This window comes from Watersipora subatra, chromosome 11 (genome assembly GCF_963576615.1).
Source record: "Watersipora subatra chromosome 11, tzWatSuba1.1, whole genome shotgun sequence".
Taxonomy (NCBI): Eukaryota; Metazoa; Bryozoa; class Gymnolaemata; order Cheilostomatida; family Watersiporidae; genus Watersipora; species Watersipora subatra.
In genome coordinates, this window is record NC_088718.1 from 37,882,892 (window position 1) to 37,905,329 (window position 22,438).

The 22,438-nt window shown below is 36.1% G+C and overlaps 1 protein-coding gene and 1 non-coding gene across 2 annotated transcripts; one reads left to right on the forward strand and one right to left on the reverse strand.

Annotated features, from left to right (window-relative positions):
• Positions 1-3,014: 3,014 nt before the first annotated feature.
• Positions 3,015-15,239, reverse strand: LOC137408267 (V-type proton ATPase subunit E-like). The gene is made up of 8 exons (XM_068094719.1): positions 15,114-15,239; positions 12,878-12,943; positions 11,557-11,666; positions 9,524-9,590; positions 7,659-7,817; positions 6,000-6,094; positions 5,717-5,804; positions 3,015-3,321 (listed from the first exon to the last, which is right to left on the reverse strand). Exons 1-8 carry the CDS (start codon positions 15,144-15,146, stop codon positions 3,259-3,261), a joined length of 681 nt encoding a protein of 226 aa, XP_067950820.1. The 5' UTR covers positions 15,147-15,239; the 3' UTR covers positions 3,015-3,258.
• A 5,511-nt stretch (positions 15,240-20,750) lies between these two features.
• Trnaf-gaa (transfer RNA phenylalanine (anticodon GAA)) lies at positions 20,751-20,823 on the forward strand. The gene has a single exon. It is a non-coding gene; the product is annotated as a tRNA-Phe (tRNA).
• Positions 20,824-22,438: the final 1,615 nt, after the last annotated feature.

Below are 22,438 nucleotides of genomic sequence, written 5' to 3' on the forward strand. Positions count from 1 at the left end.
AGCTCTGGAATCATCCAAAACAATCAAAAATGAGAATCTGTAATTTGTAAAACAATGCAAAGCGTGAAAACATACAAAGAAAGCTTTGCAGGTCATGTGTAATACATGTGTAATACATGTGTATTACATGTGTATTACATGTGTAATACCGATACTTTCTAATAAGATCTACAAAAGATTTATATAAGTTCATTTTTCAGGAGATGATAACTTCAAACTCACCGGTGGGACAAGAGAATACATAAATAATACCCCAAACTTAGTCAAGGTTTTGCCATCTAGGCTTTTAGGCAGCATACTGTGTGCATTAGAATTTGTTATCATTGTGCTTTCTTTTTCATATAGAGATGACATAATATCCCAGTTGCTATGGCTACACACCGGTTCACAACTCTCACACCGTTATCATATTTCAGCTAGCAATGGCAATGCCAGGATGGTGGACTCTTAGAAAGGATGTAACTACAACTTAAAACTATCAAACTATTTACCATTACTCTACACAAACATTGATAATTTTTTTGTTAGCCTGTGATCTAATAATAAAAATCAAATAGATTTAAAACTGAACATTTTTTATAAGGAAAGAATATAAATTTTGGCTCTAAAGTTCAATTTTGAGCAATTGCCGAACAACACAATGCCATTTTTACCTATGATATAAATGATACTTTCATAACATATAATTATCTTTACATTAACCAATTTAACTAGTTTAACCCAGCTACTACTTTTTGAGACCAATTAATGAATAGCCCTGTATAGCTTTGTAAACAACGCAGTGCAGTTTTATGGAAGCCTCAATATCAGAAAAATTAGAGCCTGTTGCCATTGTTTCTTGTATGCAAGCATATTATAGAAAAAGGAATCTATAGCTGTACATGAACTGCTGTATACAATCAGCTACTATTATTATTTTACACGCTTTCCTTGCCATCAGAAGCCTGTGTTTCTAAGTTGGCTGCGAACAATATTAGAAATCATGCTACTCAAATTTTTAAATGATATTAAAACCAAATGTTAACCTGAAGTTGTCAAGCTTTCATCTTTTTAACAAAAAGCGATGCTAAACATGTCATCGCAAGGGTAAATACCGATTTATGGAAAAATACACAAACAACAAGAATCGCAAAAAATGATGAATGGTTGTTATGATTTAAATGCAATATCTTAAATGACAAACTTGATTTTGATGATCTATTTTGGGTATACAAAAAAACAGAACACATTCTAAGACCTTAAACAGTTAGGATTCGATTATCAACCTTGACATATTTATGTCACTTATTTTCTACAGACAACTTTATAACTATAGTCTCTACATTGCATTATTATTGTTATTATTATTATTGCATTATAATGACTTGCTATTGCTAAGATATTGCTAAGATTTGAATCTTTCAGTTCACTTCCTAAGTCGATTTAAAAATAAAAATCGAAATATAATATTTACCATTATTTTTTCGAATTCAAAATAAATTGTTTATTAATTTAAATAAATTTAGACTTTAGATAGTTTTGTCAATCTTTTCTCCAAATCAGATGTATACCAGTTAAAATTCTGTGCAATATAAACTCACTGCAGAGTTTTGTACGAAGTTCTTTAGATGCACTACACTATGAGTCTCTCTGGTTCCAACGAATCCTATTGGAGAAACTAGTAAGTTATTTTATTCTTAGCTTTAGTGACCAAAGGAGGTGTTGCTACCCTGAAAACTGAAAGAGAAATGCTTCGCTGAACAAAAGGAAATTGACAGGAAATTGACTTGCTCTCATTTTTAGTAATGGACCAACTGGAACAGCTAAGCCACTACTACGTAGCAGCAAGCGATGAAATAATCCAGGAAACTACACCTGCACTTGATGCCAGCTGATATAAGGTTCTCTGCTTTACCTTTCACAGTTGACATTACCTTGTTACGGATTGACTACATTACTCATGGGTTCTGTGACAGCTGGATCAAAAATGGGCATTACAGAAAAATGACAATATCATATGCTTCTGAAAACCATTCCGTTCCACAAACTTGCATACCTCCATGGCGAAAATAAACTTTTGAAAATGAGTCATTTTTATACAACTATGCTCCATTATGTTCTTTTCAAGCAAGTGTGTGTGTGCTGGCTGCTTAGTTTAGTGCAAGCAGTGACTGTGCATTTTTAAAATCCATGTTGTACAAACATTGGCTCTTGGATGAACCTGTTTGGGTCCAGTGGCAAAAGAACCTCGATGACTAGAGACATGCCCCGTTGCGAAGAGGAATTTATGGCTAAATTTCATTCTTGTCACCTCCAGTAGCCTTTTTGGGATTTGAACCCCAACCTGTCGTTGCTGTGTCAGGCGATCTAGGCCAAGGCTTCTCTCGGATGCCTCACATTGTTAAAGTTGCCCGGTATCTCACTGAAGCAAGCTTTATCAGAGCACGGTACAGAGAGAGTTATGTCATAGAGGAGCACGAATGGGCCCAGTATGGTTCTCTTGTACTTCTGGTAGCCTTACTCTTTCCATTCATTGCTCTGTGAGAGTGAAGTAGTGTGGAACGATGACAAAATATCAATCTTTTACAAACTAGAAAGTTTAATGGATAGTTCCCAAGCTAATTAAAACCAGATCCTTTTTGAGCAGCCAACTTGGCAGTGAGCTTCCTGCACCTACATAGTTTATGTGGGAGCAATGCTCAGACTGCCACAGAAAGTATAAGGGATCATACCAGACCCATTCAAGCTCCGTGACACTACATTGCACAGAGCTATATGCCTTAGTCAAATGGAAAATATCTTTAAATTTCCAGTATAGAACCTAACAAATTGACATAAATTTCACTTAAATTCTACAGCTTTATGTTTTGTGTACTAGAATGTAGCGTTCCAAGCTTTCCTTTTCCATTGCAGGGGAGATAAGTCTTGAGGCAATTTGTTAACAAAACAAAAGAAATGACCAAAATATCTGAAATGCAGATAAAATGCTTCTTCGGATGAACACATCCTTTCGGTCTGAAGAAAAGTTTGGATGCTTTGAAAGCTGCTATAGTAATATATTTTCAATAATAATTATAATAAAATAATGCACCCACCCTTTTTCAAAAGCCCAACGGAATAAATTGAATCCTACTCTACCAACATGGCGAAAAAGGTCATTTTCACAAATAATCTTAATAAAATATTTCCAAAGTGATTATTTGTGAGATGAAGTCATTGAGAGCATTGCACCATTTCTCATTCGCCGTACAGACTAATATCCCAGGAAACCTTCACGATTTATTCATCAAACTTCCTGTTTGGGTTCTTACCAAACAACGTCTCACGCAGCTCTGGAATCATCTAAAACAATCAAAACTGAGAATGTATAATTTGTAAAGTAATGCAGAAAATGTAAACATACAGAAAAAGCTTTGTGGGTCATGGATAATATAAATGTCTGTCAGAAAAATGCCACCTTTCAACAGGTGCAAACTTATGTCACGCCTGAGAGTACTCATAGCCAAGTGAGCGTATAAGGCATGAGCCATTAGCTATGATGGGTGTGGTGATTGGTGGTAACTAGCACGCCTTAGAACTCTGCCAACAAACGACGAGAAAATGGAGAGAATAGTCATGCTCAAATACTGGCTATTATCACAACATAACAGCTACAGGAAAGACCTGGATTACCTCTGAGAGGCCGTATGATGCGATTCTTTTTCAAACTCTAATCGTAGCTTCGGATGGACAGACACGCTTTTATTATAACAAAAACTAGGTGAATGCCAAGCATTGCCCGGGTAATAAAAAAGTTTTTTCAAAGAAATGTTGTATTTAACATATACTACATTTACCATTCTAACTTTTAAACTTCATACTATGAGAAAATATTTTTTGCAATTCAAATAAATTAAGAGAAAAAAATAATCACTGAGTACATGGAATTGTGTGTATAAAAAAGGTTACTGTTGCAGCAGAAGCTCGTTGTATGCAAAGTTTTGATGGATGATACTGGTACTTCTCGATACTGGTACGAACCTGAAAATGAGATATCGGACTTTCTTTGTCTGGTACTTTGTCTGACCAAACGAAGAGAGAATGTAAAGGAAATTCCTACTCTAGATACTAATACAATTTTCGACATGAAAATCTTTTAGCTTATACAGTATTACCGAAAACAGAAAATATGAGTGTAATGGCACATTTGAAATTGAAACGGAACATCGCAAATAAAAAAGAGGTAACAGTAAAACAATTACCTTTAAAAAAGCTAAAAAATAATAAATGTAAAAGGTAATATTAATTAATAATAAAAAATGTACATTCGGCGTGTGCAATCGCTAAAAGGATATACAGTACACGGTAAGACCGAAGGAAACGATAAGAACGCTTTAGCCTTATGGTTATGCGCGCTTGTTAGTAGACTTGTAATTTGAATGTCATGAGTTCAAATCCATACCGAAGGTGATTTTTCATTACTTATGGAAACTTTATCGCTATAACCAGACAGACAAACGATAAACACCGAATTTATATATATAGATTAGTATTTTATTCAAAAAATGCTCTTGCTGAAAAACCCAGGAGAGACAGTTTTGAAGTGACCTCCAACACACTGACAGATGGAAACATGCCAGGTGAGTGCTGCTCCAATTAGGTAAGTCATTTCAGTATTTAAAGTTTTAATAATGACTGAACGCAATCAACAGACCTCTGCAGATATTGTGCCTCGAAAATCGAGTGTGATGTCTGCAGAAATCACACGAGTGTGACAGCATCGAGAGTGTACATTTTTTTGAGTGATGTTGCAAACAATGGCTCTGTGACCTTAGCTGGACATTTCTGTGTCCAGTGGTCAAGGAACTTCAAGAACTTGAAATATGCCTAGTTGCAAAGAGCCCTTTAATTTTTGGATGTCATTCCTGTCACCACTGGTGGCCTTTATGGGAATTGAACCCCTGTATGTTGCTTGCGAGTCAGGCGCTCTTGACCACTAGGCCACGGCACCTCTCTGACACAGTGATTCACCCAGTTACTTATACTTGATCAGCTGTGACTCACACTACACCTGGATTAAGTTTAGAAACCTAATCAGAGATCTATTTCATAAAGTAAGTGGAGATATAGTAGAGCGACAAAATTTATCAATGACATCATCAATCATGTTCGTTTAAAGAGAGAGACATGCACATACAACTAAAATGAAAACACCACATTATTATTGTTATTACTATGAACTTTTCCATAAATCTATCACCAATCCATTCAATCCAAGTGACCCGGTCAGCCCACTATGCTGAATGTATGCAAGACAATGCCAATTTGAGTCAAGGTTGCGACAAATATAGGATATCACAAAGTGATGTTGCTTAAAATCATACTAGAATTGATTTTTGTACATAAGAAAAGAGAACTTCCTACTGCCCTGCTGTAAATATTACTAAACCCAGATTGGTAATGCTTTAGATACTATTTGATGTTCCAAAAGCTGAAGAAAGATAGAGCAACTCCTAAAATGGTATATGAACACCCAAGCCAGCCACTGATGTTGGCATATATGACATGTTACAGATATCACCGGTTGACCTGTGAACCTCACAACAGAGAACTTTCGAGTCCAGTGGCAAAGGAACCTCAATAACTGGAGATATGCCCAGTGCAAAGAGCACTTTAATTTTTGGATGTCATTCCTGTCACCACCAGTGGCTGTTTTGAGAATTGAACCATGAAAGAAGCATGCTAGGCTTCAACACACCTGCTCGCTAATTGATTGAAGACGCTTCTCTAGAGTATTGGAGACCTTAATCTTTCCATTAGGGGTGCTCATCTCCACTCCTCCAGTTCTGAAAGTACGAGCACAGACTAAAGGCTTGGTACACACCCCAATGAAATTCATCACCTACTAAGTTTCTACCTAAAATTCTACTAAGAAATGAGTCAGGTTAACAAATAAACTGACCAATTAAAATTAGCCTCAGCCGTGTCAAGGCCATTAAATTCGTGCTGGATTTTTATGGACTCATCAAGCATGAACTTACAATTCACTAGGAAGATAGTTGTCCCCATCCAACTTTGTTTCCACACTCCGCCCGGTTAGCTTCTTGTAAGTAGCGATAGCGGAAGGAAGAATGTCCTAAAACAAGAATATCATCCTTTGATATAAAGATCTAACCCTGCAGACAGAAGGTACAAGCATACTAAATATAATAATATTATATTTAGTATGCTTATATTATAATAATCTTATACATTTTACCTAAAACCAATAACATATTCTTGTCAAGTAACAATATTAATGAATTGGAAACCGTTGAAAAATACATCATGCATGACCATGCATAGACCATGCATGAAAAACAGTGTTGGCAATATAGAGTGATGTACGAAGTAAACTTTACTCTTTTGTTGAAAAACTAAAACTTTCATTTACAATATTGTTACTCATTGTGAATTTAGTCAATAACCATAAATTATATATTAAATTAGTTCTCATTTTGTCATAAATTATATGTTAAATTGGTCCTTAATCTTTCCTGATTTCAAATAATTAAACCAAACGTGTAAAATAAGAAATGTTTTTATATTATTACGGAGGCTAAATGCTGAACATTTAATTTCTGTTAATGGTAGAAGCTGTTTAGATATTCAAGCAAATCAAAAAGCTTCCATGAATAGTGAGCTTGTTTCCATAAAGCTCAGTGAAAAGCCTGTCTATAAGCTTTCATGTCGCCCGCGAATGGTACATTGCCTAATTGATGCACATGCACTGTTGAAAAACGTCATATTATGCGCATTTATTGTTACAGCCACCAAAAAATTCCTTTTTTCTGGTTTTACAAGAGCACGCTGTGAACTAGGTTTAAAAACGAACTTACACAAAAATTTAGAAAATTCTAGCAAAAGGTATCAGTATATTTTTATCACACAATTGTTTTTGATATTTGAGGTCATCCGATTGCCGGAATGTTTCAAGATTAAAATTGATAAAACTTGATTGCGATTACAACGCCTAAACCAAGCGTATGTGTGATGATGACATCTGTAGTTGCTAGAAACCGACAGAGTAGAGAGGCTTAATGCTGTAACTTGAACGCAATAGCCTACTATCGACTATCGCAACGATAACAACTAGTAACATCATTTCACACATATTTATCTTCTGAGCGTTTTAATCTTGATTACATTTTGTCGATTTTAATCTTGAAACATCCTGGCAGTCAGACTATATCAAACATCCAAAACAATCACAAATGATAGAAAATACCGATACTTTCTGATGAAACCTACAAAGATTTTGTACAAGTTCAACTTAAAGGTTAATAGCCTTTAAATTTACAATCTGTTACTATAATATAATCAAGCTCTTTGAATTTTTAGCCGATGATTTTGATATGAATGAAGCGACAGTCCATTCATAGAAACAACTTGCGAGAAAGCAAGGCACCGCTTCATTTTAAAAAGATCATTTTTGGTAGAACAGACATACGAGTAACATCAAGACCCTTTATATCCATAGAGTGATACAGTTTGCCGATGTTGACTAGCCAATGTGCTTATGTGATACAGTTTGTTTATGGTGGTCACCATGTATAAAGCTTTGTAAGGTTCCTTGCCATGCTGGTTGTATATAATGCTTGAGAATAGACTGAGTCAATTAACCAAAATGATGAGCAACGAAGAAACAACTGCAAACTTACCTTAACAAGGTGTTCATCAGCTTTACGACATCTAATTATAACCTTAGATTCATTAATCTGGCAGAAACACTGGGCGGTGAGTCCCTCTAAGATGGCCTTATACCTTGCCTGGTCCTTAGTTACTGAGGCTAACCGCTCCTTGGCCAAATCAAGGAGAACCTGTTCAAAAATGGAGCACACTTCCAGTTGACAAAAACCCATATCCTTATTAAGAATTGGTTCAACTTTCACATGAGGTAATTCAACACAGCGACTTTTGTAAACCAATCATGGGAGACACTTATGGTTACAACTAACACCAACCATCTCCAATTAATACTGAAATTACGGTTTTTACTATCGCTTTATTCTAAAGCGATAGTAACAACCGTCTCGGTAGCCGTTTGGCAAAAAACTGTTCGAGTTAACGGAGTTTCGGTCGAGTTATCTAAAGCCATTTATCATTGCGTGGGAACGGACCAAACAAATACGTTGAGTTAACCGTGTTTTCGAGTAATCCGAGGGCGAGTTATCCGAGTTTCACTGTATATATGAAAGATTTTAACTGCTTCTCTAAATACCCATTCCAATATTTTATTCCAGTTTTAACCCATTGACTGCCGCATTACTCATTGCGACAAGTGCGTCGATGACAGATTTTTTTCACTCAAAAACATGAAACTTTGCATTGGCTGTTATACTTGTTTTAGTTAGCCAAAACAAACAACATATGATTAGAACTTTTTCAACAACAGGATATGACCAATAGTACCTGTCTTGGGTGACCATATAAAAAACCAGATGATGCTGAATACAAAAAACTTGTTTTTTAAAATGAAAATACAACTGTCTGGGCTCTAGTTCATATCGCATAAATGTGAGCCATTTTATTTTACTGTTAAAGGTGTTAAGAAAACGTGAAAGCAGTTTGGAGAAGCTAGAACAAATTAATGCAGAGTTATATAATGCAATATGAATATAAAGCAAACTGGAAGTGGAGCTCTAAAGTGTCAGATCGACTAACAAATAAATTTGTATCATATAAAATATGATTATCAATAGCAGAAACTTCCTAAATTTAATAAAAATTACTGCTCTCACAACGAAAGGTTTGAGTTTAAATAAACGACATTGCTACAACAGTACACAAAAAACGTAAGTCTTGTTTATAGCAATGAAACGTTTTGGATCAATGACTTTTAAAATGTTTTTTTTTGTTTTTCCTATTGATGAGTATAGCAATAACCGGTACCAACCAATATAGCGTTTCCTTTTAATATTTTACAGATGTATAGATGTTTGTAGTGTGATGGAACTCGGGTTAAGGGAGTTGTCACACAAAGTGTTAAAAGTCTAGATAAATATTCAGAAAGCATTTGCAACATCGTTGCAACAATTACCGTTGTCCATTTCTTTTACCACTGTTAGTTAAATACTCATACTAACAGTCTAAAACTGCTTCATAGGCAGTAAATATAAATATAAAATCTAATATAAATAATAAATCTAAATATATTTCTGTAAATATATCAAGTTTGTAGATACTTTGCAATCAAATTATGCTCATTCACCAGTCGTTAAGTTTGATCGATTCTGAGCCATTGCAGCTTCGCGAAAAACAACAGTGGTACTCGAGTCATGTACACGTTTGAGTAGAAATGCGAGAATGACACCCAAAGGGTTAAAATCAAACAGTAAGACCTTATCTCTCTTTCAAATCCTCCGTTAGGCAGTCCCTTTGGAAACTATTGCAAGCTAATCGATGATGCAAAGAACAAACCACAAGTTGTAAAAAGATTAATCGGTATAAAGAACAACACCATTATGTTAATGACAAGAGCGGAAGTTATGCCGTCATAGGTTATATTCAAGAGAAGACAACTTACAGATATATGGTCTTCTCTAGCCTTGAGCACTTTCAATCTTGATGCATTCAACATGTTTGAGTTCTGGCTGTGAAAGAGAAAACGGATAATAAAACAGCGACTTGCCTATATTGTCAGCACTTAGTAAATCCTGCAAAAAGTGTACATGACACCAGGATTCAAATAGCCATTGTTGTTCTTCATTCCCAGACTGTTAGTTGAATGATTTTTATGCATGAAGACACAATAAAAATAAAATACAAATCTATCACACATAAATATTGCGCTGTACTGAAACAATGTTTCGCTAACTTTTTTTAACGTAAATTCGTGGCTGTCAATGAAATAAGGATTTTCATTGAAAGAGTATTTTCTACTTTTGGCTTCAACAATACGAATTGGGCTATGTACTAAACAAACCTGCTATCAACAATACGAATTGGGCTATGTACTAAACAAACCTGCTATCAACAATACGAGTTGGGCTATGTACTAAACAAACCTGCTATCAACAATACGAGTTGGGCTAGGTGCTGAACAAACCTGCTATCAACAATACGAATTGGGCTATGTACTAAACAAACCTGCTATCAACAATACGAGTTGGGCTAGGTGCTGAACGAACTGGCAAACTTGCAATTATTTTTCACATGATCTGCATTGATCACACCAAGGAAGAATGTGTTTAAATATTCCATAATGCCTTTTTAATATATTTTATGTACTTGTGTGAAACTGCTAGTAGCTCTAATCCACTAACTCGCATGTAGTTTGCACATTATGATCTTATGTGGCATTGAAAGAAATATAAGAATTGATGAAATTAAAGCATGCAAGTCATCAATACTGAAAAGTGGGTTCACCAGCATTCTGATGTGCAGTGCAATTTGCAGACAATTTACATGAGTAAAAATGAGCAGAAAAAGAGCAAATTAATCAACAAAATCACAAACATTGAAAAAATCAATTTAAATCACAAAAAATCCAATTTTTTATTTAAGGCATGATTTTTTCTAACGCTGACTCATGACAGAGTTGCTGAGCACAACAAAAAACTTTTCAACAGCTTCCAGATCCTCTACACGTAGCTGTACACAACTAAGGCAAATATGAGGAACTAGGTTCTAATCACGTAGTCCCCATAAATTTAGCCCAAATGTGGTATCTTCGCCATGACTTGGATGGAATAGTGAAATCAGGTAGAGTCTGTTGACAGTTGGTGAGTTCACTACTCTTAAGATATGTTCGAGCGCTTGTTCCATGACAAATGGAACATTTTATTTGTTTCTATTGTTAGTCGTCCATACACATACATTATTGTATTATTGTTTTGGTCACATACTGCCGACAGCGGCATCGACTAGATAACTCCAACTAGGCATTAAGTGAATGAATGCAAATTGCATTCAACAATATATAGTTTTTGTTTTACCCTAGAGAGGTACACCTGACAAACTATCAAACAAATATATATCGTAGAATGGGTTGCAAACATGTATCCAGAACTTTAGTATAGCCTAAATACATTAGAATATCGATAAAGCTGTTGTACCACGAGCTTTAATGAAGCTCAGACTAGTACCCTGACAGTCTAGTGTGCCATGAGAGATCGTCATGTGTGCCAATAAGTACAGATAACAACTATCTGTACAATTATTCTAGAAATGCCAGACGGGGTCGGTTGGCACCGGTGTTAGAGTATCAGTCTACCAAACCGAATTTCAAGAACTCTAGGGCCATTTATAGCCCTCTTTTATCCTTTCCTCTAACCCTGGCTTCGGGCAAACCGAAGACGCCGCTCTTATTATAATAAAGTTTGACACCGAATTTCATAAGGCTTTACCCAACTTGGTTATCATACACACTCTTAGATTCCAATTAAAGCAGTAACTAGAGCAACTTCTCTAAAACTGAATAGTACATATTTGGAATCTGAGCACCTCCTGTGTACCCCAATGATGTACTTCTATGAGTAGAGACTCTAATAGGACTCTAATGTTAACTTTGACAGAATTTTACAACATTCCTAACAAAGGAAGATAATATAGTCGTACATTTTCTTCGCTAATTCCACTTGCTTTTCCTTCCTCTCGTAGTACTCCATGATCTTGACTCTCTGCTGCTGCACAAGTCTTCCTTTCTCTATGTTGAACTCTTCCTCAGCCTATCACATTGAAGCAATACATAGCAATAAAATGATTTAAATGATACAAACAGATACCAGTATAACCAAGTCTCTCTGACTATCATGATTGGTCAGCTTAAAGATGTGGTTGCGTCAAAAAAGGGGATTTAATTTCGAGTTCATTTTTAAATCAACTCAAATTTGATGCAACCACATCTTTAAGCGCTGCCGAGTCACTATAATGTATAAATTTAATACCAGCAGTAGCATGGTGATGCCCAGGATATCTTTTATTTTCAATCAGAGGCCCGCTGCCAAGTGTTTAAAAGGCTGATCCTTAGGAGCCAGATGGAGTTTTGAAACCAGATATTTTAATGACCTAGCGGAAGGCAGTAGTATATGTGTGTGAAGATTGAATGAAATTAGGCAACAAATGTGCAAATGCATAGAGTTAATGCAGACGAACAGACACACACAATGACAAAGTGATATTTATTCATAGAGGGATTTATTCAAACTGTTAGTCATAGAGTATTTGCTACAAAATATTCATCTAAACATTCAAATGATAGTTTAAAGGAATTAAGTTTGATAAACTAACACTAAGTGAAATAAGACAGATTAATGAACCATTATGACTAACCTGGCTTGCTGTACCATTTTTGCCACATATAGTCCGCTTGCATTGATGTTAGCTTTAATGGCAAGCACAACCAACACGTGATGACTACGAAGTGATAAACTATCTGGCTCAGAATTTATTTATAAATTTTTTAAAATAATTTATAAATAATAATTTATTTGGCTCAAATAAAAATGTAAATTTAACAGCTTACTAAAACAGTTAATTGATCATGTGTCACTTGTCACTTGTCACTGTGTCAAGGGTGACACACAGTTTCCACTTACTGATTGACGATTAATGAACTCCAAGCTACAACTACCAGAAGTCAAGAGAAAAATACAAAAGTGGCTGAAGCTGCTAAAGCCAGTCACGACAGATAGCATAATATAATGTTGCTTATAAATGGAGACTTTAGAATAAAAGTTAACTCAATTGAAAAAGCAAGACAAAAAAAGTTTGCTGAATGGTAATATATATATACATTGCATATGGAATAGATTTTTTTACTATTTTGTCCTGACATCAGTTACAGAAAAATAATTTGTGTCTTCATTGAACCTAAACTCACCTTTTCATATTAAACTACAGCTGATTTCTTTCAAGCAGTGAAAATAAACCAACCTACCTTGGCTTCAATTTCTTCCACTTTTTCACTGGCTTCTTGGTCAATGAATGTGATCATGTGCTTCAGCTGCAATATATTTATTATATATATACATGTATTATACATACACCTCTTATTATTATACATATACCTCTATTTGTATGCCATGACGCTCTATTTTTCAACCCTTCACCTATAGTGGCATTTTATTATAGGGGACATTCAAATAAAGAGTGGGGGGGGGAGGGCGTTGTATTTTTCGACTAGCTCGTCAGGATTCTGGAAAGATAAATTTGTAATCTAGCTCTAAAATATGTCACAAAGGACTTATTTTTGATGCAAAAAAGAGCATTTCGACTAATTGCAAATCTACATCATATTCCAGCATATATTATTCCAACAAATGATCTTTCTAAATCTTTGCATCTTCTTACTCTGCCTACGCTAAATGTTTACTTTACTTCAATTAAAGGTTTCAAGAGTTTTCATGGTTTGTGTCCTCGTATTTCCCATGACAGTGACAGGTTCTCAACTCATTTCAACTTACTTAATATGAGAAAACTGCATACAACCACTACCATTTACAACTTATTGAAAATATGATTGCCAGCTGCTTTAACAATCTTCCACCTAATATCTGTTCTCTTAGCAGAGTAAGGCATTTTAAACACTATTTGTCAAACTATTTATTGGATTTTAGTGGCTAACTGTTGCCCTTTTTTTGTTTTACTATTGTTGTGTGGCATAATTTGAAAAACATTTCTTTTTGAAATGAAATCATTGCCAATAAAGTAATATAACTATATACATAAATTTTATCCTTTTACAGGCAAAATGATGATAATGTCGCCTATATTTTGTACTCCCCTTTTCGAAGTGACATTAATGTCATCAGCCTCAGCATTTTTGCAACACCCTTTTTCATATATGGCAAAGTATCAGACCGATTTAAACAAAGAACATAAAAAATATTAGCTGAATACCATTAATTATTTTGACGGCTTTTAAAGTTCTACAGAACGTAAAACCTTTCAATTAGAAAACGAGCATAACATTTTTTTAAGTTATAAAAATGTTTTTAACATTCTAAAGTTAGAATACGCCATAACATTGGCTGCTATTACGTCATACGGTGTTCTCAAAAACATTCTTATTGTTCATCAAAACGCTCAAAAGTCTTCAAGTCAGATTGTAAACCACATTATGGATGAACCTGACAACAATAGGATTTAGGCCTTAGAGACTTTGAATCAGAGTACAGTGTATTGATGATTGTGACATTGTTATTGATGTAACCGAATCATTATTAGTAGCTACTATTTTGTGGACTCTGTTTTATTGATCATTTTTTATTGTGGGTTCATCAAGATCAAAAGATGTTAATGTGGCGAGCAAATAGAGGTGGCCTTCAATTAAAGATTGGCGCTATATTTTTCACCCTTCCTTCTCAAGTCGCGTTCAAATAAAGGTAGGGTTAAACTACAGGTTTTACGGTTTATATATTATATGACCAAAAAAATAGAATGAGGATAAAATGAGATCAGAGCTCCAGTAACAGGTTATGTGATCACACATTATGTAATTACAATAAAACGGTAATTAAGAGTCAACATGTTTTGATAAATTCATGCACAAATTAAAGCTGCAGTGCGAGCTTTTAAAGGCACCCAAGTTAAAATATATCCTAAAGATAATATGGATTTTGAATTAAAATAAAGCATGCAAGTTTAGCTCTCCAAAAATCACTCAAAAACCGTGGTATGTTAAAGGGGCAGGAACTGGTCTAGATAATCTTGCAAAGGACAGTTCATACACACATAGATTTGAAAAATCTTTTCTTTGTTGTAGATAAATGTGTACATCTCTTTATTATAAATAATTATTAAAAAAAACAATACAACAAACCATAATAAATAGAAAAGAAAAGAACTTTTTTGCATTATCCAAACTCATACATGTATGAGATGATACCAATGATACCAAATACGTGGGCTTTACAGCATTATAAAAATTTACCTAAAATATGAAGTTATTATTCTGGTATTACATGAAAAAATAACAAAACTGCTAAACCTCCTTGTAAATCTACAAAGTTTTGAACCAAAACTTGGTAAGTAAAAAATTTAATTTACGAAGACTGATTAAGAAACAATGTAAACTTTCATCAAACCCTTTTATTGCATGATATGAAAAGTTAGTAATGAATCTCTTTCATAACAAAACCTGAATTTTTTTAAGATATCACTCGTTTACTTACCTTCTTTTGGACATCTTGATCGCTAAGGGCCATCGTGTAGCTGTATAGCTGGAATGTACAATGGCTAGAGCTGTTAAAAGTAAGAAAACGAAACCGACTCCCTGATCAATGATCATGTGACGAGTGTCAAGGCCGGCATACAGTTTCCGCTTGATAATTAGCTTTAGCTCTAGCTCTTTCGGAAACAATCCGTGATTCGCGAATACTATAGAGACGTTGTACGCACACAAAAATTTAAAAAGATTTGGCTCAATGTGGGCACGTGACAGGAACTGCAGCTAAAGAGAGTACTTGATAGGCATTCGCATGTTAACTTCCCGTTAACTTATATATATGAGCAATTGTGGTATCGTTATTGTGGTAATCAATAATCATATTTTACAACCTATTTTCCACAAGGTACCACAAACTTCAACCAACAAAATAAATATTCAAGCGTATGACAGTAAAGGCCAGTAAAGTAGAAATGCAAAATGTGAATGTAACATTTCCTTCAACAACTGAACTAAAAACTCAAATATAAGTTCACAGCTATGTTGAAAAAAACTATTAAACATCTCTTTGCTGTAGATGCGATTATGCTATAAAAAAGCTTGTTATAGCTTGTTATTGTCTCTTGTTTATGACGCTGTAGTTTTTGTTGCTACCAAAGGGTCGGATCATTTTTCTGTACAGTTTATAAACTTCAACAAGTTTAGGTATTTTATTTATCATTAGTGAGCAAAACGTATTTTATATGCTGTTTCATTCAGCCACATACATGCAGTTTTACTACATTTCGGGTATATAGATATTTTAAAACACGTAAGCATCAAGCACTAATGCTAGTCTTTTTATGCGCTAAACAAAGCTAGTACAGTATTAGTAAGCCATCAACAGTCATGTCGCATTTAAACTGGCACTAAATATATTAAAAACATATTTTTCAAATGTAGAGATGTTGCAGCCAGAAATACAAGCAATTTTAATTCAATTTTGTTGTCTGTTGAACTGACAATCTGGCACTGTATGCTAGACATGTGATAAATAGTATATTCACTATTAATTAGGAATTATGCTCTCGGTACGGAGTAGGCAACTCCAATCTATTCATGTATTACGATTGTGTGAATCACATTTTCTGTTTCCTGTTTCTGTTCGGCAATGCTTTGTACTTGTTGCTAAAAATAAATCATCAGAATTAATCTGCTTACATCGGCCTATTATGGCCACCAGCTCAACAGGTTATGGGCCCAGTGCTAGAAGCAGACTATATTTTAATGGAAATCAGCAATCATACACAATATGGGAAACGAGATTCATCAATTATCTCTACACACAGGATAGGGCAGTATACAAAGCCATATTACCTAAAGGAGACGATGATGATGATAATGATTTTTCTACCAAGAACAAAACAGCATATGCAGAACTGGTTCAAGTTCTGGATGAGAGATCATTACAATTAATTATGAATGATGCCAAAGACAATGGCAGAGATGCTCTCAAAGTACTAAGACAACATTACGCGTCTATAGAAAAGCCGCGAGTATTAACACTATATGAAGAACTTACAACCTTACGTATGCACGATAACGAGGATATTACTGACTTTATTATCAGAGCTGAGCGTGCAGCTACAGGCTTGAGAAGTGCAAAGGAAACCATTTCCGACAATCTCATCATTGCTATGATACTAAAAGGTTTACCAGAAGCATATAAACCATTTGAGGTCATACACACACAGCTAGACAAAGCAAAGTCTTTATCAGACTTCAAAGCTGCCGTCCACAACTATGCTAATACCGAAGCAATGTGTCTTGCATCACAAACAGCATCTGCACTAGCGACTCGATCTACAATAAGAAAACAACAACCGCGTGCTACTGCCAATGCCACTACTACACAACCAAGATGTATGGCATGTGGTAAGTCCAATCACACTTCATCTGAATGCCGTTCTAAGTCTAAACTGAAATGTACCTTCTGCCTAAGGCAGGGACATATTGAAAAGGTATGTCGTACCAAAGAACGAGCCCATAAAACAGGTTCTAACTCAACTGCAAATACTGCTACAGAATCAACTGAATTCTCATTCACCGTCAGCGCAGATGACACTGAATACGCCGACACGATATATCACAATGACAATAAACTATTAGTAGACTGTGGGGCCACATGCCACATGGTCAACAACTCCAGCCATTTTGTATCTTACGATAGAAGTTTCGACCCGAAGCGACATTTCATACAAATGGCAGATGGACACAAGACAAATGAATTGGTGACAGCCAAAGGTAAAGCTAAATTTACCATAATCGATTCTAAAGGCAGGCAACAAAATGTGACACTAAATGATGCACTACTAGCCCCTGAGTTTCCAGTTAGTTTGTTTTCGGTGCAATCTGCTGTGCAAACTGGTGCGGAAATAACATTTGCGAAAGATAACACCAAACTCACAGCTAACGGTACAGATTTCGACATAGCCCAACACGGTAAACTGTACTACTTACACACTGTATCCGATACGCCATCAACTATCAACACCGCTGACGAATCAGCCAATGTTACGAAGTCACTAGATGAATGGCATGTAGCCCTAGGACACTTAAACCACGAAGATGTTCTCAACCTACAAAAAGTAACACTTGGTATGAAAGTAAGCCAAACTACATCAACTCCAACATGTACTACATGCACCACCAACAAAATGACACGTCTACCAAAGTCACATGACAATCCTCCTATCTATGCTACAAAACCTCTAGAGCGTGTACACTCAGACCTATGTGGTCCCATATCACCATCTTCTAGAGAAGGACATCATTATATCATGAACTTTATTGACGAATATTCAAGCATGATATTTATCTATCTACTACGAGCTAAAAGTGAAGCACACATTGCGCTACAACAGTTTCTCGCAGACATTGCACCTATTGGAAAGGTAAAGGAACTACACAGTGACAATGGAGGTGAGTACATGTCTGACTCATTCAAGAAGATACTGTTATCAAATAGTATTAAACACACAACTACGGCACCCCATACTCCATATCAGAATGGAAAATCCGAGAGGTCTTGGCGTTCGCTACTAGAAATGTCAAGATGCTTGTTAGCTGATACAGAGCTTCCTAAAAGCTACTGGTCCTACGCTGTGCGACATGCTCAATATCTGAGAAACAGGAGCTATCAAAGACGCACTAAGTCTACAGCCTACGAGTTATTTACTAACGCAAAACCCGACATGTCAAAACTTCATAATTTTGGTTCCCCTTGTACCCACTACATTGACGGATACAAACAAAAGCTAGATAAACGTGGAAATGTAGGAATATACTTAGGTGTCAATCTGCAAAACCATGGATATTATGTACTCAGTGACAACAAAGTCATCACGACGCGTAATGTCACTATACATGATAACAGTTCCCGAAACCATGAAATGCCTGAGGTAGATCCGTGTAGCATGCCTCTCCGTGGTACAAGTCAAGCCATAACAAGGGACAATGATTCTGGTACCATGCCTTCGGACCAGGAACCTGAGCCAGTGAACCAGCCAGTAACACTACAGCAAGCTGACCATAGTACTGAGCAGACAACTTCCATTCATGTAGCTACCAGACCACGTAGAGAGAGGAAAACTCCACCTTATCTATCTGATTATTATCTGTCAGTAACTGATTATGCATACACTACAAACCTGGTTCCTCTCATACCAACGACTTATGAAGAGGCAATCAAATCTGATAACTCTACTCAGTGGAAAGCTGCAATGGACGCTGAAATATCTACACTGCAAGCTAATGATACATGGACCATAAAACCTCTTCCTGTCAATCGTGAGGAGACCAAAGGCCGCTGGGTGTACACCATTAAACAAGGTAGTCAACCAGGCAAGATACAGTACAAAGCAAGGTATGTGGCCCGAGGCTATTCACAGATAAAGGGTATAGACTATGACGAGACTTATTCGCCTACTACTAGGTTCACATCTATTCGAATTCTACTACAGAAAGCTGTAAATGAGAACTTACACCTACATCAACTTGATGTAAAGGGTGCATACTTAAATGCTCTTATAGACAAAGATATCTATGTACAGCAGCCTCCTGGATATGACCAAGTGGATGCCAGAAACACACATCTCACATGTCATCTAAACAAGTCACTATATGGACTAAAACAGAGTGGCAGGAACTGGCACACCACACTAACCGACTATCTGAAATCTATAGGCTACGCTGCCAATGATATTGATCCATGTTTATACACTAAACAAGATGGAGATGATCAGATAATCATTTTATTCTGGGTAGACGACATCATAGTTGGAAGCAACCGCCAAGAGCTGATAACTACCACAAAGCAATCCCTACATGACAAGTTTAGAATGGATGACCGTGGTAAGTTACAATGGTTCTTAGGCATTGATTTTCAACGACTAGCTAGCGGCAATTACCAAATGTGTCAAGAACGTTATGCAGAAGCGATACTCAAGCGTTTCAACATGACAGACTGTAAGCCAGCTAAAACGCCAGCCGAGAATACATTAACACTCAGAAAGGCTACTGATACCGACAATATCGACACTAACTTTCCATACCGCCAAGCTATAGGAAGCCTTATATACCTAATGACAGGAACCCGACCTGATATCAGTTGGATCGTTTCCAAGCTTTCTCAATTTTTAGAGAAACCAACTAAGTCACATGTTGCTGCTGTGAAAAGAGTTTTGCGCTACATAAAAGCTACAAAATCATACTCTCTCACATTCACACCAACTAATGGCACATTGCTAGGCTTTACTGATTCTGACTGGGGTGGTGACTGCGATGACAGACGCTCAACCACAGGGTACCTCTTTAATCTCGGAGGCACACCCATTAGCTGGAAATCGCGTAAGCAACCTACTGTTGCATTATCATCCAGCGAAGCTGAATATATGGCGATTGCAGAAGGCACCAAAGAGGCATTGTATTTACGACAACTGTGTTCTTCTCTTGGTATGCCACAATCTAATCCTACTATTATACATGTTGACAACCAAAGTGCTATTGCACTAACTAAGGACACGGCCAGCAAACATAGCCGCACTAAGCATATCGACATCCGTTTCCATTTCGTTCGACAACAAACTGCTATATCGTATGTACACGTCGATACTAAGAGCAACCTAGCTGACCTCCTAACTAAACCACTTGGTCGAATTGCTCATTACAACCAAACACACGAGCTCCAGCTTGAGGGGGCATGTTGAACTGACAATCTGGCACTGTATGCTAGACATGTGATAAATAGTATATTCACTATTAATTAGGAATTATGCTCTCGGTACGGAGTAGGCAACTCCAATCTATTCATGTATTACGATTGTGTGAATCACATTTTCTGTTTCCTGTTTCTGTTCGGCAATGCTTTGTACTTGTTGCTAAAAATAAATCATCAGAATTAATCTGCTTACATCGGCCTATTATGGCCACCAGCTCAACATTGTCTATTTGTTATTTTTGCTTAATGCTGCTATTTTTGAAAGTGACATGAAACTAGCAGTATTTGATCACCCTAATGGCTAAAGCATTATTAGAAAATATTAGCCATGTGAAAGCCACATCAGCATGTCAGTCGCATCGTGATGGCGTCACTGATTTTTCACCAGCCGAAATAGCTCAGTTGGGAGAGCGTTAGACTGAAGATCTAAAGGTCCCTGGTTCGATCCCGGGTTTCGGCAAATACCGATCCTGGTAGCTGGTACAATTTTTTCTCTTTTTGTTTGTATTTCAACGTAAGGCATTAAATAAAACTTAATATACCACTGAAACATTAGTGGTGAAAAATCTTTTTTTAGATGCTAATCTACACCTCCGCCAACATCAGCCGACCGACACCTACATTGACATCAGCCATGTAGTTGTAAGTTCATGACCATGTAGCTGCAGTTCTTTTTTTCATGAATCATCATTGCAGCATGATGATGTTACAGGTACTTTTGTGCATAAACCAATTCCAGCAAATGCCGACATTCACTCCCCTTTAAACTATATGCAAATGTCTTAGGGCCAATCAAGTTCCTTTTATCACAAATTTTTTTCTAAGTGGCCAGTAGTTTGTGTGTGCTAATTTTAAAACTATTTAGTCAGGAAATTTGGAGATATACACAATACAGCTATGACTAGCTACGCTATTGCTCATTATGGGCTTCATCACTCCTCCAACTTTTTTCTTTTGCTCAACTAATTTTGTTGATGAAAATAAGTCACAAATCACAAAAACCAAGTGAACTCACACACAAATGCCACCCATGCCACACGCATGTCATACACACCCTACACACATTACATATTACACACCATATATCACTACGCACATACAGGTACTGAGTCACATGTTTATATATTATCATTAGTTAAACAATACCGTTAACTTGTTTTGGTTGAAGGCCACCAAAACAAAAACAATTTCAAATTGAAACTCAAGTCAAGTGCTTATTATAAATTTAAGCTGTTATGCATTTTTCTCATTGCCTAAAGCGGTTTACTACCAGCTGTCAACGCAATGCTGACCTTTAAAGCAAAGTTAGTCAACCTTTTAGAAAGCCTGTTGTACTTCAGTAATTTAAATCTGAAGTGGGTGCTTCTAGATTGACTTCAAAAAATAAATTTGTATATTTAGTACACTTTAATATTTTGTTTCGCTGATTTTTTTGCAATGGCTACATCACAGCTCATTATAATATCACAGCTCACTATAATATCGCAGCTCACTATAATATCGCAGCTCACTATAATATCGCAGCTCACTATAATATCGCAGCTCACTATAATATCGCAGCTCACTATAATATCGCAGCTCACTATAACATCGCAGCTCACTATAATATCGCAGCTCACTATAATATCGCAGCTCACTATAATATCGCAGCTCACTATAATATCACAGCTCACTATAATATCACAGCTCACTATAATATCACAGCTCACTATATCGGCAATTGAAATGGGAAACGAAAAGATTTGAAATAGGAATGGCGTTGCAAGTCAACAGGAACATCACTGTTGATTTTCAAAGCAATGCTTCTCTACTAAAAAATTGCAGCAATCTTCGTGAGACCCTCTAGGATTTTTTAGCTGTAAAAGAATTATTCTTGTAAGTAATAAAACTCTCAATGTTATTGGATAAGAAACTATACTTAAATAGCTGGATATCAAAGAGCAATTTTTGCGTTTGCAAAAACTTGTTATCAAGTTTGCGAGATGTATCTTACAGAAGGTAAAGGCAAACACTAGCCTTCCAGTAAGATAGACCGATAACAATAGATTTATATCAAGAATGGTGTTTAGAGATTG

Bases quoted from the DNA above. Each gene is read 5' to 3' on its own strand.
- LOC137408267 (XM_068094719.1), bottom strand. From the start codon at position 15,146: ATGGCCCTTAGCGATCAAGATGTCCAAAAGAAG. The intron at 9,591-11,556 runs GTACGACTATAT...TCTCTTTCACAG, and splicing joins GTGGAATTAGCGAAGAAAAT to CCAGAACTCAAACATGTTGA. The intron at 6,095-7,658 runs GTAAGTTTGCAG...TTCTTGTTTTAG, and splicing joins CTGATGAACACCTTGTTAAG to GACATTCTTCCTTCCGCTAT.